Here is an 18,070-nt window from a genome sequence, read left to right as displayed (position 1 = left end):
AGACATTATTCAAAATAACTCTTTAAAATTGTATCACCGATTCCCTTTTCATTTATTGCAACGATTACAAGCGCGTTCAGAGCAATGCATGCGGTAGCGAAACTTCCTTAATTTTGCGAAGTCGAAAACAGAGTGCGCGCATGTATGGAAATAAATTATTTTGAATAATAGCGCCATTATTTCACTCACGCGCACTTTATTTCGGACTTCACGACATCACAGGCAGTTTCCCCACTATGTATCGCGCCATCTACGGCGTACGCGCAGAATGCCAACGGTAGCGGTAGGTGGCGACAGTGATGATGTTGGCAAGAGTGGTGGTATGTTACGCGCGGTGGAAGCGCGCGATCCGCGCGACCACTCCATTCACTTGTTGACCACCGTTCCGGTCGGTTGTGCGAATGCCGTGTATTTCCACGTCTGCGCTCGCGTTTCCACACTGTTTGCTTCTGATCGATCAACGCAACGCGATCGAGATACACGGCGCGATCTCCGCGGATCAAGTGATACGTGATTGTACAAGCGGTCAGTGCGTTAATGCATGGTGTGCGGGAATGTGTTATCGCTGCTCGACGGCCGCTATTGAAAAGTACAAGCCGCTGCCGCTCCTATTCGAGCGATTCTTGTACGTGAGAAGGATCTACACTTCGTGATCCACGACGGAGATGACGGTCGCTGGAAAGGTGAGCCTGCCGGATCTAGCTATCGATTCTCGCCATCATGTTTCTCGTGCTTTCAAGTGACGTGTCGGGTCTGATTTAGACGTCGTAGAACGTCAGCTGCGGAATTTTTCTGATAAATCTGTACCGTTCGAAGTTTTTTTTTTTTCAAGGAAAGCGCCTTGGAAAAAGCTGGAAATATTTATTGCTCTCGAACTTCTCGTCTTGTCTTTCAGGAATTTTCAGCATTTGGATTGTTCAGCGCTTGATATTGTTTACAAACAGCAATTAATACTTGATTAATCGGTATTTTGTATCTTACGGACGTGATTAACGTAACTGCACTGAATTGCATTCGTTCTCAGTTCGAAATTGGACATTTTCAAAAATGACAATTTATTTAATTATATTTAATATCCAAATGTCGAAGAAATATCTTTCCCTACAAAATATGTTTACTATAACGTAATAGATTAAATTTTAACAAATTGAAGGATAAAATGTAGATGTTTCAATTATGTTCCCTTTTCAAAATTAATTTTGCGTTTCATTAATTTTTTATGTTCCACAGCAGTTATATAAATATCTGTTCGTACACTTTTATCCCGGATACAACGTTGAAAATTTCGATATGCACAAACTATCGTGTTATCGCCCATCTTGTGGCGTGATGCTATACGCCGTAATCGGACTGACGTTAAACGTGACTATAATTATCCGCGCGATTAGCTGTCATCCGGTTTACATCGAATCATTATTCTGTCGCTAATTGGTCGCCCGATATTGCTGATAATTTAGCGATACGCAAAGACATGCGGTGGCGAAATTCTGAATTTTCCTCGTGAATGTCATATTGTTCTACGTTCACGTTGTACAATTGTACAAATGTGCTAACAATGATAAAGCCAATTTGTAGATGAATTACGACATACACAAATTTTTGTCTAGAGCGTTTCTTAAAACAGTCCGACGTTCTTTTACGCACGAAATGTTTTGATCAATTTAGAATCGAATTTTTCGCAACTGGAGTTTCAATAAGAGTCTTTAACAAAAGTTTCGAAAAGCAAAATTTGCAATGAAGTTATATTCTTCTGCCATTTTGTGGCTCATTTAATAAACTTTGACAAAATTAATAAGATTTAACTTCGTAAACTTGTCGTATTAATTACAAAGTTATACAATCATTAAAATCGATGCGATCTATAATGATTTTCACTGAAGAACAATTATCTCCGAAATAACAAAGCAATATTCGATAATGCTCGATAATTAACGATGTTCTATATATATATATATATATATAATATTGCTTAACGGTGGAAAATATTTCCCCAAAACGAAGAGAGAACGATTGCGGTCGAATAATCGTGTTCGGTGAACGCGCGCTCTCGAAGGCTCGCTTCCGTGTTGGGATACTTGACGTTCTGGCCTTTCACGCAATCGCGAGAGAGCATAGCAAAGTGGACAGCCGCGATCGGCTCACATTAATCACTCGAAACTCGGCTCGCGCCAGTCTGCTTGGTTGGAAGTGTGTCGAATCCGGTTGACTCTCGCACACCACGCCTTGGCAAGGATGAGCGCAGAAACGCGATTGCTACATAAAACGGATACGTTCTTTCCGGAGTAACAAGCTCTTCTTTCAGTAAAGAATATTAATCCAAATTTTTGTATTTATTGTAAACAAATATTTTTTTTATTCTATTCAATTTTGCTATATAATAATTAGAGAAACGTGTGAATATTTACATCAAGAGATTAATATCATTAAATTAAGAATCATTTTGTTCAACAATTATGTCAATTACTGTAATAATTGTAATCTGAGTCAGATTTCGCTCGAGTTTTGATGCAAAATCGAATTTTCGCGCAAAGAAATTGAAATTAAACCGACGACTTCTCGAATTCATTTCTTTGCGGTCAGCCTACAAAAAAAGACGGACATCTTTTTATACAGAATTTCAAGAACCAATTTTTCTACGGCTCCGATAATTGATCAGGATTCAGCAGAATTATATTAGGTTTGATTACTTCTACTTGCGTATGCCACGCATACGTCGTTGATCGTCACTCTTCATGTGTACTCGGTATGTTAGGTTAGGTTAAATCCGGGAGCGGTGGGCGACGACGCAAGGTTGAAGAAATTCGTCGTAGTACGCGTGTACTGCTGTCAGTTAGATTTCGGCCTCGCGAAATCCGTCAATGTTCAATTTTCCAACAAAACGATGCCGAATCTACAAATTTCCCAGCGAAATCGCGTATTTATAAATGATTCTTAATTAGGTTTGCAAACCCATCGCAATCATCTCGCATGTCGAAAAAACATTGCATATTTTTACGGTAATCGGCAAAACCCGGACAGGCAGGCTAATGTGCGCGAGACCGAGAAGTAGCGATAGAGAGCTACGATTATCTTTCTATCATTACCTGTCGCTCAGCATTTCAGTGGCGCTCAGCGTGAACGCGCCGCGGTAGCTTTCTTGTGTCCAGATTTCAATAATCAGCAATACAATTTTTTTTATATCATTTTATTTCACATTCCGAATTTATATTGCTACAACTGTCACATTATCACAACTATTTTCCACTTGACAAAAATATTCCACAGCGTAGAAAAAACAAATATCAAATTTTTGAAATATAAGCAACAATCGCGCTCATTTATTCCATTTTGGAATAAAAATTTATATCCTTGATAAGATAATAGATACTTTATTGAGATTGAATATGCTAATTTAAAATTTTTTACGAAACGTATCTTTGTTGCATAAATTTCTAGCTGTGTGCTTTTTTTTATATATTTTGAAACGCAGAAATTCTCATTGTTATTTTACACCTGTAGCATTGCGTCGTTGCCAGTGAAACAAGCGACTTTGATGATCGCTATGATGTCTCTTTCTCTTTCTCTCTCCCTCCCTCCCCCCTCCCCTCTTTCTCTCTCTCTCTCTCTCTCTCTCGCGCCTTCGTGTCTCTCTACTTTCACCTGGATCACCGCTAATGGTTACATCCGCCAACCTGGGAGAGCTATGCCCTATTTATGATAATTTCTCGAACCGGAGACGAGTCGTGTACGAATTTTTTTATACGACTATCTCAGCGAGTACTTTTAGCGACGATATTTTAAATAGAATGTGTTCGGAAATAAATATTAATCGAGTAGTAGAATATTTCTTGCATGTATATCAGAATTGAATTGTATTTAAAAGAAAATACGATGACAATTTTTGTCGCAGCGCTTTCGATTTTAATGTTTCTTTAATTGCTTGCCCTTATTTTTTACATCGCTAATTCTTGAATGCAAGCTTTATGTTAAATACGATCTAAATTGGCTGATTGCAAGATTTTAAATATCTTTTCGGCATTATATACTTTGTAATGCAGAATTAAAAGTCCCAAAAGTATTAGCTTTGACAATTTGCTTCGTTTTATATCAGCTTATTAATTTGAAATTTTCTTTCATTACAACTTTGTTTGCTTTTATCACAGAGGTATGTGGACTGCACAGTGCTGGGTGCGGGCAGTATGCCGGACGCCGAGGATTCCTCGTACGACAGCGATTACGAAGCCGAGGATTCGGCGACAACGACGACGACGACGACGACGACGACGGCGCGGCGTTCGCGTGCCGAGTCACAGCTATCTTCAACGGCGCATCCGGACGTGTCTCGCACCACGTCTGACACCCTAGCGGCTGAGTTTGCGGAATATGTCACCATCCAAGGACCGTCGCCCACGCAAAACCCAGGTTAAGCCCCGTCGGATTCTCCTCAAATCGCTATGGCGAGAGAAATATATGTAACGTTCATCTAAACTCAATTTTTAAAAAATTCTAATTTTTACGGATGAGTATATGATAATCGATTAATTTGATTTTCAACTTTTTATTCTTAAACCACAATTGGAATCCTTTCCTCACGCCTCTTTCACTAATTTTGCCCGAATGCGGGATTAAGTGAAAGAAAGAAGATACCATATCATGATTCTACCTTTCACTTCGCTTTCTCACTCAAAAGTCAAGCGCATCATTTTTATTCTGTGCGTGAGTGATTAGAATAAAAGTAAAGGTTGAAGATAAAAGAATCCATTCGGTTCGCGTGAGGTGAAGAATGCTCGAAGAATGCGAATGCACGGGGTCAAGGGATAAAACTTAATTAACACAATTAAACGCGCTTAACTAGGTTACACCGCTCGCGTGGAATTCGCTCTGAAGCTGGGCTACACCGAGAGACTGGTGCAGGCAGCCTTGCAGAAGCTAGGCCCGGACCCCGGCCAAAACGAGCTGCTGGCCGAGCTGATCAAGCTCGGCGCCGCTTGCTCGCCGAAATTCAGCGACGGTCCCGAAGAGACCGACGGCGCGCTGGACGCCGACGTCGGCGCCGACGAGGACGGCGGGACGATCCTGGTGGCCTCGACGACGGCGAACGCAATTTCGTCGACGGATCTGAGGCCGGTCGTCGTCGACGGCAGCAATGTCGCCATGAGTCACGGCAACAAGGAAGTGTTCTCCTGCCGCGGCATTAAGATCTGCGTCGACTGGTTCCGCGCCAGGGGTCACAAGGAGATTACCGTTTTCGTGCCCAAATGGCGAAAGGAGGCCTCCCGACCGGATAACCCGGTTGTGGACCAGGAAATCCTGGGGGAGCTCGAGAGGGACCGTTTGCTGGTGTTCACGCCTTCCAGGTTGGTGCGAGTTTTGATTACTTATCTGCGGCATCTCAGAGAGGTCCGAGAACTTGTAGCCTTTTTTTTTTTTTATTATTTATATATAACTTTCTTCACGCTGAAGATGGTACATGATTTTTTGAAAGAAATAATTATATAATGTGCAAATCGCTCTGTACGTAAAATGTGCACTATTGCGAGTGAAAGTAATTATGATAATAACATGGAGGAGAGACATGTAAATTATACGAATTAAAATTCCGTTTCGACTATGCGCAAGAAATTGAGGCCGCGGCGATGAAAAAAAACGGAGATTTAAGACCGAGATTATCGTAGACAAAACGAAAGATACATTTCGCTTCAGTATCTGGACTTGCTTTGCCACCGGCTAATATTATCCAGAGCTGGAATAACCGGCCCTACGTTGATCTATTCACACAGACTTAAATCGTCTCAAGGATTCCCTCCTTCTCAACTTTTTTTTCCTTACAACTTCTCTTCTCGGTATTCCATTTGCAGAAACAGAATCGAGTCGCTGTCGTCGAGTCGCGAAATATCCTTTCAAAAAAATATAAATAAATCAATTCATTATTGAGAGGTACAATATCTGATGATCCTCTTTGAGTTTATTTAAATATCAATTAATAAATACATTAACTTGAAAGCATTTATTAAGATTGATCGTGTTTTTTTGCTAATTTATTTAAATTTTTGTGCCATGTCACATATTGTACGCTTTATAATTATTTACAACCATACTATTATGTGATACACGGCACTTATTGATCTAAAACATTGAAGATTCTTTATCTTTGAAATTTTATCTACAGATTGGTAGGCGGAAAACGCATGGTTTGCTACGACGACCGGTACATCCTGAAACTGGCGGCGGAGATAGACGGCATTGTCGTCAGCAATGATAATTATCGAGACTTGGCGCAAGAAAATCCCGAGTTCAGAAAGGTCGTCGAGGAGAGAATCTTAATGTACAGTTTCGTCAATGATCGATTTATGCCGCCGGACGATCCGCTCGGTAGGAGCGGACCTACCTTGGAAAACTTCCTCAAAATCGCTCCCAAGAAGATCGATCCGGCGCCTCCGTGTCCTTACGCCAAGGTAATCCTTTTTTCTCACCCAAAAAATATATTTTTTAAATTGAAATGTATTAAGTTACGTTGAATTCGACGCATACTTTTGAAATTGAATTGAATCCAGTCCTCCTAATTTTTCCAGAAATGTACATATGGAAACAAGTGCAAGTTCCGGCATCCCGAGAGAGGCCCGCATCCACACAAATCCGTGACGGAGCGTCTGGTGGAACACGCTCAGCGTCACTTGCAAGCACGTGGGCCGAGCCTGAGTTTGCCGCTGCCATCCACAACCACATCCGTCTCTCCGCAACATTTGCCGCTCTGCAAGGCCAGGTCGGTCGCGCCACCGGGCGTCGTCCAACCCTTGTCGTCCGTCTCGAAGAGCAGATCAGTGGAAAATGTCACATCTGACTTGTCCGCAACTAGTCCTGCTATGTATAGTCAGCAGATGGCTCCGGCGCAGAATCCGCAAGGTGAGATAATTGTGCAGAATAACGACGGATATCACTTACGGAATTGTTTAATCCGAAAACTGATATTTTCCGCTCATCGAATACATTAAATTTTAAATAATCGAATATGTTTCTTGCTGAAGGCTACCACTCTGTAGCGAGCTGGACCGCGCCGAGAGTGAGCAATCCCGAGCCAGAACCGGCGAACATGCATCGTAAACTGCAACGGCAATTGACTCTGAATCCGGTGTACGATCCGCGACTTTATCAACTCAGGCGATACCATCATCATCATCAGCAGCAGCAACAACAGCCGCAGCAAGCTGGCCAGCCGCCGCAACAGCAGCAACAGCAGTCCGTCATCAGCCCTCCGTGCTCCAGTATGCAGCATCGACCGTTGACGAGACGTGCCAGCAACGAGTCATCGTATCTAGTTACTCCCATGAGGTGAGATAGATTTTGAACGTATCCTCCCAAGTATTTTATAACTTTAACAAGCAACTTCTATACAAAATTATAAATTTTTGAAAATTTCCTTTGATATTTAGTGTAATTTAATGATTTTTCTCGAGTTCTCCGAAAATAAATAATTCTTTGATTTTTAAACGTATTTTAATTGAAATTTACTAAGCCTTTTGAAATAAATTTCATGTTTCTTATTCATGATATCTTTTAATGTACAATTATAGCTTTTATGTTCCTTTTTGAAAATTGAGATGTAATTATAATCTTCCATAAAATACCTTATAAACATATAATAAACTTCACGAAATAAATGAAATCGGAGCGGCGCGGAACGTGTTAGATTAGGAAGGAAGTAGAATTGCATAATTTACATCAAGCCTGATTTCAGCTGGGACCACTCCGACTGCCTTCAGCATCATCAGCACGTGACACGCATCGCTTCCGCCCCGGATTCTTACAGAGCGTGGCCGCCACACAACACTGCCCTGGTGCCGCCGTCGCGGGTGCAGAGACTGGGCACATCGGATCCCCAGCTGAATCTGCAACCGTCGTCACCGTCCACTAGCCTGCACGTGCCTTGGGGCACGCAGGTTCAGGATGTCCGACGTCGCCTGCATTATCATCTCGCCAACATCTTCCCCGAGGAGCAGGTGCAAACTGTGATGGCGCTCCATCCGCACGAGACCGATCCCCAACAGATTTGCGCCGCCATTCTGGCGATGTTTCCCAAAAATTAGAATTAACGCGATTACGAATTTTGCCGAGTTCACGAGTTCTTCGTAGGCATTCGATTTGGAAAAACCACGTATGTTGTGTACAGTTCTATTTTATCTCCATGAGAATCTTGTATATTGCTGAGAACTCTTGATGCGGAATTCAAGTTTCAGCGATTACCGCGTTAACTGCGACTGTATTGAAGATATTAATGGAATTGATGGAATAATTGCGAGGAATATTCGTATTTTTTTGAAACTTTTGAGAGCTTGGACTTTTCAGCCTGTATTGTCATCGTTGTTCGCACGGGTGGACAATAAAAAAAATAAAAAAAATAAAAAATGCGCTGCTAAATGTGCGGTGAGAATACAGGCTTCTACATTTATAAGTTTCGGTGCGTTTTCGTCCTGCTAGCCGGGAGCTAGCACTCGGGCGGAGAACACGAAAGAGATAAAAACTAATAACAATATGAAAGTCTAAAAAACAGTTTTTTTTTACATAACCATTTGGACGTCTTAGCATTGTTCGAGAGGAATAATCCGTATTTTTATGAGCGCGTATTAGCCTAGGGCATTATAATACAAGTGTTCGTTGTTATTTTATTCTGGGAATAAGCGGTGAGAGGATCTATATTTTAATCTATATCGTTTTTAATCGTAACTCGCGCATTGGTGATTACATCGTCTCACATTGAGCCGATCAATGTTTTTTTTTGTTTTTTTTTTGTTTCTTCGATAATATTGGCGAAATCATCTCGCTTTCGATTTCTCTCAATTAGGTTCAAAGTAGATCTTATATAATTTATTTGTAGTAAAATGATTATGATAATTAATATAGCAATATTTAATTCGAAAACAAAAAGATTATTGTAGATGGCTAACAGATTTTTACTTCATCATGCACGATATAATCATTATTGTTGTAAGAGCGTTGTCCGGAAGATAAATATTTGAAAGAAAAATTATTATTTTCGGAAACATACGTAACTGGGATTTCAAGCACTCGTAAACGATATTACGCATTTATCTAGTTAACTGTGCAATATTTATTATTACGCATGAACCAACAAAACATCACAGTTGCTTGTGTTATTGTAGTGGGAAAGTCAAAAATAATGTGCATAATTTATCAGTCTTTGACACTTGATGTAAAACGTGTCATCAATTCAGATGAAAAGGTATACGTTGTTTACGCTGAAACAGTCGTGGCATAAAATTTGAACAATTTGACGATTTACACACAAATCTCTCACATAAAATCACGCTGAAAATCTACCAAGTCATATTCGACAATGGACGGTTTACTTGATAAATGCATAATAATATTGCAAATCTCCGTTAGTATTTTTTTTAAATAATTCTTTTTTTTTCAGATATGCAGAACGATACTCTCACTCTCACTGTCATTCTTGTATACGAAACTGAAGGAAATAAGATTTTTTTTTTCGCGAGACGGTGCTACGAGTGTTACTCGTTCACATTAACGGCTGTGAATTACGGAAAGCCTAATCACACACATATATCGATATGTGTGTGTATATAGTACATATATATATATATATATATATATATATATATATATATATGTATATATGTACAAAACTGTCAAATGTTATTTTAATGACAAAAATTCTTCGGACTGGATTTTTTCAGTGAAATTTTCCAAGGAAGAAAATCAACATTTATCGCAAGCTTCCGATTGATCACAATATTTAGAAATCAAGAGCGAAGTGAGGTGGAGAGAGATCTACTGTGTATCTAGTCCTCACCTTTTATATTTTATATATTCAAGACTAGATCGAAGAGAGACATTTTACAAAAGGGAAAAAAAAAAAATGGATATCCACGGGCCGGGAACAATAAATTTATCCTGATGCGATCGATAAGAACGTCGTTGCGAACATCGGTTATGCAGAATGAGGAGATTGAAACCGAAAGAGACAAATGCATGATTAACGAATCTCCTGTCGTCGCAATAAATTTATTATAAATGCAATTACGTATTGTATATCGTTACTCGCAATAAAAACGTAACGCCGTAAGTGGCTCATTCGTGTGAATGTTACTGTGGCGCGTTATATTGGGAACAATCTCTTCGCAATAGCACGTTTCGAGTACAGTAAACGTGAACGTCGTGAGCCGCGACATTCGCAGCGACGAGCGCGCGACAGAGTCAACGAGACTATTGGAGCCACCTGGGCGCGCTCGTCGCGACGAATGCCAGGCCCTTAATTATAATTCACATGCGAGCGAATGAGAATTACTCGATAAATAACCACTGTACTGTTTCGTGAATTTCGTTACATCAAGCAATGTAAATATATTTTTCAAAAAAAGGCACATGCTACCACCAGTAATTTTTATATAAATTTCACCTGAAATATCGACGAATTTCCTTTCAACCCTTTCGCTACTGGATAACAGCGGCTATAGTCTTCAAAATTGTATATTTTAATTGTAATTACTATATTTAAAAAAAACAACTGTATGAAGAAAATTAGCCGGTCTTTAAAATAGAATAGGAATCGAGTAACCTTTAGTGGAAATTATTGCATGTATATGCATGATTGTAATGTGAGCAATTGTCGATTGAACATTGCAGTAACGAAAGGGTTAATAATAGATTCTTTGGTGAATTTAGAGTCAGTATTTTTTTCTCAACAAGAGAACCTAAAAAAATATTTAATATGATATAAATATTCCAGTGGCCCGTTATTTAAAAAGTGATCGTTATTAAAGATACAATTTTTCCTATTAAATTAATATTTTTGTACACACAAAATTAAAATTATTATTATGAGAGTCAATTAAATATTTGCAAAAGACGGATATGCATGTGATGTGGAAAAAGCAGAAGATCCTTTCTAAATGAGAAATTTTCTAAGACTTATCAACAAATGCTTCTTTATAGCGTCAATAAAATATCACTTGTTCTTAATAAAAATCGTTAAGGACCAATTGTCTCAATTGTCTCATGATATAAACTCGTTATTTCATACTAGCTATATTGATTACGAGTATTATGCAATTAAATATTACACAACGATGCTTAATTCTCTTTATATGCAAACTTAATTTACCAACGTCCTTCAATATTATTTCTAGGTTTCATATTTATAAATATTAAATAATAATTGTTTTGCTTTAAGATACGGTCACAGATTGGGATATGTCCGGCCACTGGGACATTTATCTTATTAAATATTTGCAACAGATGTCAAATATGCATATGTACCAGTGTTCGGACATAAATGTCTTACAGAATATACACGTACTATTTAAGTGGGAAATTCAGAAATTTGTTTCTAAAATTCATAAATTCATAAATTCATAAAAAATGCATTTTTAAGAGCTACAAAATATCGCTTACTTTAAAAATCAATCTACATTCTTGTGCAATTAAATATTACACAACGATGTTTAATTCTTATTATGTGCAAAATTAAAATTTACTAACATCTTTTAGACATAATTTTTGGACTCCATATTTATAGATATTAACATAGCTGCTTTGTTAATATATGGTTGGAGATTGAAACATGTCCAGCCACTGGGACATTTGCTCTTATGTCACAGTAAAATTATCGGTAGATATTGAACGCAATATGTTCAAAAAATTTTACCATAATTGAAGTGCGCTATTTGAAAAGACTTTCTCTGTAATGTCGCACCAATATGAATCATTCATCTCGATTTACAAATTTCACTATTTTGTTTTTGACGAGACGTCTAATCATGCTCCGCTTTGAAACCACTTCTACATAAAACAATATGTATACGTAAAATATTACATCTATCCTTTAAACATTCTAAGTTATGAGCATTTCAAGTATTATGCATTTTGTAACTCAACATTATTAAAAAAAAAAAGAGTAATGTAATCGTAAACCGGAACTATTTCGTGATGGAGATAAATTTATTGCACAACGAAAACTATTTCTTTATTTGGTCCTGTCTCTGGATTTACTTTCAACTTGAATTTGGTACGATCTTGCTGGTATCAATGTGTCATTTAATAATAATAAAAAAAAATCGCAAAATAACTCCGATTTATATTTTTATCGAAGTTTGTAAAAATATGAGAATTAAAAATTTCGAAAATCTACAAATTTCAAATTAATGGATTTGAATAACTACAGACTTGTTAGAGAAGACGTTTTCCGTTAATAGTTTTCGTGATCTATCGTGAACTATCGGTCGTAAGAAACAATCTAGTCCTCGATATTTCTAATAACTCTCTCTTACCGTTTTCGCGCAAATATACATATATAATCAACTAAATTTGTTGTATCACTTACATACATTAGATGTCCAACAACGCGCGATATGATACTAAAAATTGTAGAGTTAAGAAATTTCTTAAAAGTCCATGTTCTCTTTTTCGCTCGACGACCAGAAATGCGAACATAATCCCGTCGATTTTCGATCCTGTTCCTTGTTGCGGCAAATCAGAGAATTCTTTCGTAGAATAAGAGATACGCTTGACTCTTGAGCACCGTGTTCTCATCTACCTCTGATACCCTGCAACAGAAACAGAAGATGAGAATTCATGAATGCTGGGAACAAAGTAAGACAAGATTAAGAATATAATATGTCGAAGTAATTTATTCGGAATTATATATTAATTAATTTCACGTTTGATTTTAGTTTCAACCAGTTAACTTTTTAAAACACTTTTCAATGTGTATTTTAATTGACAGTTTTTTGTTGCACTTTTCGTGCACACAATTCTTGAATATTCTTTATATAGTTGACGTATTTATCTTTTTATAAGATTTGTAACAAATTTCACGTGAGAGTAAAGATCTTACCGAGAATCTGATACGTAGTACCATCTTCCAGGTGGTGCTTCTACAACAGACGAAGCTTTCGCTGATGCTGCCTCTTCTTCTGAATCCGAGCTCAGATTGCTCGATTCATTGTCCGGTTTAGGATCCTTATCTTTGGGAAGGAAGTTCCATCGCGGGTCGTCTTGCGGTAATGGCAGTCTTGTCTGTTCACAAAGATTATTTGCAAACAGCCGCATTGCGTATAAAATCTCGGTTTCGAAGTTCTAAACTTAAACGTAATTTACCTTGACATACGCAACATAGTGACCACCATGAACAGTTCCACTATGTTCGACAACTCCATAGAGCGAGTAGATCCGAGGCTTCTTATGGCCTTTGCAGACCGGCGCCAAATCCAACAATATCGGGAACGACACGTGCTTGAAAACTTTCCGAAAGCCGACTCTTTGCGTCTGGAATCTCTTCAGATGCAATATTAATATCGGAGGGACTTGAGAGATAAGGTACTGCTTGGTACTCGAAGTGCATATCATTTTCGACGGATTCTCTTGATTCTGAAAGCAGAATACGATAGTGCTGTTGATTTTCCGCTCGCGGAGGGATTTTGTTTCTATATGATGCTGTCAATTTTTTGGCATTACCTTCTTCTCGCGAGCTGTGCACGCCTCGCACACGACTTTATTGCTGCCAGTCATCAACTCCAACGCGGTGAATTGATTCAAGCACGATTCCACGGAACACTCGCCCTCTTTGGTCGTGTATCTGCTGGGCGACTGATGCCCGGCAATACCCAACCTGGACATACCTGTCATTATATCGCCTACTTCATTACACAAATCCTGCTCCTCGAGATCGTCTCCATTGGAAATTCCGCTATTGTATTTTCTTCTATTGCATCTCGACAGAGCGTTCGCCATCCATGCCTCGACGCCGTCCAGTCTGCAAAAATATCATATAACTCTTCATTTAACATTCTAGAAATTGAAAGCAACGTTTCCAAATTGTCCGCGATTAAATATTAAAGTTCGAAAAATACAAATCTTGACTTTTTTAAAAGTGCATAGTTAAGGTTATTGAAAATTTTCAGGTCAAAGCTCGACAATTTTCGGAGTTGGAAAGTCGCGAGAATACTAATGTGAAAGTTTTTAACATCTGAATATGCAACCTTTCCGCGACTTCATCGCCATTGACGGGGCTGGTAGGGCTCTCCTTAGAAGCGGCGGAGCTGCTCAAGCTCGCGGTAGGCGCCTCCGGGCTGGTGACGTCGGAGTTGACGATCATGGAGGTGGACAACGCCGTGGCCGACGCCTCGTTCTCGGAACTGACCGTACCGACGTTCCGGTCGTGTTTCTCGGACGGTATCCTGATTTGAGTCAAGTCCGTCATCGACACGTCAGTCGGACTAGGGCTAGTTAATGCGTTTACGCTCGTCGGATTTCTAACTTGTGCCGCGTCCAAATTATTGTCCAGATTACCGTCCTCCAAGCTCGACGTGTTGTTGACGTCGCTATTGAAATCGTTGCTCGGATGATGAGCGGGCGATACGGGACTGGCGACGGCGGACGCCTTCTCCGAGCTGTAGCCAGACTCTCCGATCTCCGGATGAGAATTGTCCACCTCGATGTTATCCTCGACATCGGCGTCGCTCTCCTCTGAAAGTTTTGCACAATCCTTCGTTTATGAAAAAATCACTCGGCAATGTCTATTTTTTTTTCTAAATATATATATGTATATATAAGTTCTACTTGTTGACTTCAAAATAGTTTAAATAAATTACGAGTTAAAAAGCTTTCGACAATGTGCTTGCATTTCAAGTGATTAGATAAATGTTTTTTTCCTTATTTAACTTGTAATTTTTTTATTAATACAGTTTAAAGATTTTGTAGTCACATTTATAATATCAAAATACGTAAAGCGTATCGCTGGACGCATAAAAAAAGCTGAAAAAATACCTGACTTTAGAACGTTATCGTTATTTTCTTCCGTAGGATTATCCGAATCCATCAACACGTTAGAATTGTTATGATTCTCCTGCCTTTTATTTTTTCGGTTCTTTCTACTTGGTTTCTTTTCCTTCTTCAACTGTTTCCAGGGCGTGTCGGAGGTCTGATGATCACGCTGCTGAGTGTTTATCATGTCGGAAGTATCCTCGATTTCGCTATTCTTCCTTCTACGCAGAAAAATAATAATATACTATGCCAATGCACTAAATTAATGAAATCGATTACTGGTATTAGGAGATAAGAAACTTGGTCTTTACTTCAAGAGCGGTGGCTGTGGCTTGTCCGCAGTGACGGGTAAGCTCAGGTCCAGAAATGGCTCGGTGCGTTGCGACGAGTGATGGCAGTCCAAGCACTCCAACGTAGACACCAGCACACCTCGGAACACCGCTTCCGGTCCTAGCAGCCGCGTGCTGGCTTGATTGCCGTAGAATTTCACGCGAGATTTCAAGCCCTTTTCCACGCAATCCGGTTTAGTCTTCCCACTCAGACCGACCTCCTTCAGAATTATGATCTGGTATCTCTGTAGAATATACGAATTTTTAATTCGTCTATTCGTCTTACCTGTGACACTTTGCAGTTTTATACGGATCTTCGAGAGAAAAAGTATTTAGAAAATGCAAATGAGAGAATTTCATTCGCTTACTCTGAGATCTTCGTTCCGTACTATTTCCAGCAAATGACGGAGAAACTCGTGCGAGTCGTGCTGACCTCCGTCCACGCACTGTGTAGTCTTTTTTCTGAGCTTGCAGAGGAGATTCGTGGGCGTGTAGGTTTGATGGCCATTGGTGTTCTGCATTTTTGACAGGGTTTCACAGAGGACCGAGGTGAAACTGCCCCATCGTTCCAAAGTTCCTTCAATCGGTGGCTGTGAATTGAATAAAACGTGAATATCAATGTGAAATCAATTATACGATTTATCTCCTTCTTTAGAATAATTTTTATAACAACATACCAATTCTATTTCTTCCTCGGTATCTGCAGGCTTGTGCTTTCCCCCTGGCAAGACAAACTTCTGCCCGGGCAAACGTAAATCGTCCAATACTTTTACCAGATAAGGAGTCTGTGCTAAGCACTGGAGCACAGCATTGAAAAAGCAGGTATTTCCTAAATTTACTAGACCCTATTACGCATAATTTCAAAGAATCAATTATACAAATATTTTAAATATCCTATGATTATATAATATTCTGTTATGTATTATTTATTAGAAAAAAAATTGGAAATCCTTAAAATTAGAAGATCTAAAATCAAATCTAACGAGTAATGATTAATCACACAACTCACTCCAACTTTAGGAAGATTATTTAATATTTTTTGCTTCTCCTTTTTTTCTTGTACATCGATTACTATTTCTTCTTGGCACTGAATTTGTGGCGTTTTTGATTGTTGAGGTATTTGTGGCATAGTAACGCACTTCTTAATAAACTCCACGGTTTCCAACAACTTTTTTCTATAAAAAATTATATATTTGTAGATGTAAAAATAGATTTTTTATATTAACTTTTATAAGTTGGATAGTTCTTTTTTATGACTTTCAGTAATCAACTTTTACAGATATGACAAAAGAAAAAGTGAAATCGGCTTTGATCTTTCGAAAAATGAAAGACGACTTATCATAATACACATTTAACTCACTTGCTGCTGGGATAAACTTCAATTTCACACTGATAGCACCAAACGTTCCAATTGTGAGTATCTGTTACCATGCAATGGCAGTCACTGTGGGGCTTTCTATGGTGTTCTGCGGCATGCTGCTTCTGCTCCTTGCCACAGCCTTGCTCTCCACATTGCAGACAAATCCATAGAGGCTTTGTGACATCGCACTGAAAATTAGGATAATTTGAAGTTGGATTAAAATATCTGGTAAGGAACACACATCTTTGACTATCTTAATTCAGATAATGCAACTTACCGTTTCTTCTTTCTTTAAGTCCACTTCTAACTTTTTGCACATGGAACATTCGGTCACTATACCAGTCTTCTTTATGTTCTTCTTCACTTTAGTCAAGTTGATAGCCTTAACTATATGTGGACATTTCGCACCTGTCGACAATTCATTTGTCAATAATGTTAATATTAAAATACAAATATAAGTTTGATCAATATATTATTTCCTACATTTTACCAGACCCAGTGATTGAATTTATTATATTATAATATTGATTTTAAGCAGTAGAATAGCTTTTTGAATTTAAAAATTAACTTCAAAATTGTAATATTTGCTATGTTGTTTAGATGTTGAAATATCCATATTTTTGGAGTTGCTAAATGTCCAAATCCATGTAATTCTACATACATAATTTTGTAAATATCTTGTTTCTATGTTCTATCTCTTTATTTCTAAATTACTGGATACTCTTTCTGATCTAAGAATCCAAAGATATAAGATGTTAAGAATTCAAGGAGCCAAAATATATTAAAAGTTATGAATGTGCAAAAATTCAGGAGAGTAAGATCTAGAAATCTCCGGGTCTGGGAATTTCATGACCTCTAAAGCCAGGAATCTTTATATGGATGCACGCGTTTCTAACCTGCACTGGCTTCCTCGCAGGACTCAGTGGAGGCTTCGCTGACATCGGGATTTGCATCTGGCTGCCTGTTCCGCTTCTTGCTCATCTCGTCGCGTTACCCGTGAACGTTCTCGTTGTTCGCGTACGCGCGTCCGTGCTCACCTCGCCAAGGATCTCCTCGCTCGTCAGCTAAATCCTGACGTTCGCGTGCGTAAAAAAAACATGTGGAAACTATCGAAGAAGGTTAAGGATATACAAGAGAGAGAGACGAGAGAGGCGCTTCTCGGAGTAGAAGTAAACTACAGATTCGTACCTTCGAGAAGTTGCAGCTGACTGTATATCATGGGAATTTCTGCAGTAGCGTGACTGTCTAACAATCACATTGTCTTTGCATTGCCATTGTCATTGCAATTCCTATCTTATCGTCGAGAAAAATGTAAAATTTTTGCGAGAATGTAAATAAATATAATTATAAATTTTAATCAATTATTATAAATTATATCTTTGTTGGAAACACGTGTACAAATTATGCATGTACTAAAAATACGAGAAAATAAAAAAATTTTTTATATATTTTGCCAATCTACAAAACTGGCAATACGAATAATGATTAATTTATTTCGACATATAAAAGAAAGAAGTCGGATAATATTTCGCTTCTGACGTCATACTTGAGTATCCCAACGGAATTCAATAGCTGCGTAGCTGCTGCTAACTGTATTCACCCG

At 38.6% G+C, this 18,070-nt stretch overlaps 2 protein-coding genes across 5 annotated transcripts; one reads left to right on the top strand and one right to left on the bottom strand.

Annotated features, from left to right (window-relative positions):
* Nucleotides 1–83: 83 nt before the first annotated feature.
* LOC105673247 (probable ribonuclease ZC3H12D) lies at nucleotides 84–10,379 on the top strand. Of its 2 annotated transcripts, none has more exons than XM_012368753.2 (7): nucleotides 84–683; nucleotides 4,143–4,401; nucleotides 4,835–5,336; nucleotides 6,149–6,434; nucleotides 6,552–6,882; nucleotides 7,005–7,308; nucleotides 7,715–10,379. In XM_012368753.2, the coding sequence occupies exons 1-7, from the start codon at nucleotides 666–668 to the stop codon at nucleotides 8,061–8,063; spliced, it is 2,049 nt and encodes a 682-aa protein (XP_012224176.2). In that variant the 5' UTR covers nucleotides 84–665; the 3' UTR covers nucleotides 8,064–10,379. The 2 variants fall into 2 exon arrangements, with proteins under 2 accessions (XP_012224176.2, XP_012224177.2); XM_012368754.2 differs by lacking the exon at nucleotides 84–683 and adding an exon at nucleotides 2,334–3,724.
* Usp16-45 (ubiquitin specific protease 16/45) lies at nucleotides 9,992–17,998 on the bottom strand. Of its 3 annotated transcripts, none has more exons than XM_012368537.2 (14): nucleotides 17,656–17,998; nucleotides 17,364–17,573; nucleotides 16,745–16,875; nucleotides 16,468–16,655; nucleotides 16,117–16,282; nucleotides 15,785–15,952; nucleotides 15,476–15,697; nucleotides 15,090–15,352; nucleotides 14,782–14,999; nucleotides 13,995–14,481; nucleotides 13,471–13,768; nucleotides 13,114–13,383; nucleotides 12,851–13,032; nucleotides 9,992–12,560 (listed from the first exon to the last, which is right to left on the bottom strand). In XM_012368537.2, the coding sequence occupies exons 2-14, from the start codon at nucleotides 17,446–17,448 to the stop codon at nucleotides 12,488–12,490; spliced, it is 2,751 nt and encodes a 916-aa protein (XP_012223960.2). In that variant the 5' UTR covers nucleotides 17,449–17,573; nucleotides 17,656–17,998; the 3' UTR covers nucleotides 9,992–12,487. The 3 variants fall into 3 exon arrangements, with proteins under 3 accessions (XP_012223960.2, XP_067214489.1, XP_067214488.1); XM_067358388.1 differs by having other exon boundaries at nucleotides 17,364–17,538; XM_067358387.1 differs by lacking the exon at nucleotides 17,656–17,998 and having other exon boundaries at nucleotides 17,364–17,635.
* Nucleotides 17,999–18,070: the final 72 nt, after the last annotated feature.

Source organism: Linepithema humile, chromosome 6 (genome assembly GCF_040581485.1).
Source record: "Linepithema humile isolate Giens D197 chromosome 6, Lhum_UNIL_v1.0, whole genome shotgun sequence".
NCBI classification, from domain to species: domain Eukaryota; kingdom Metazoa; phylum Arthropoda; class Insecta; order Hymenoptera; family Formicidae; genus Linepithema; species Linepithema humile.
The sequence above is the reverse complement of the archived record's forward strand: the minus strand, read 5'-3'. Positions and strand labels throughout refer to the sequence as shown.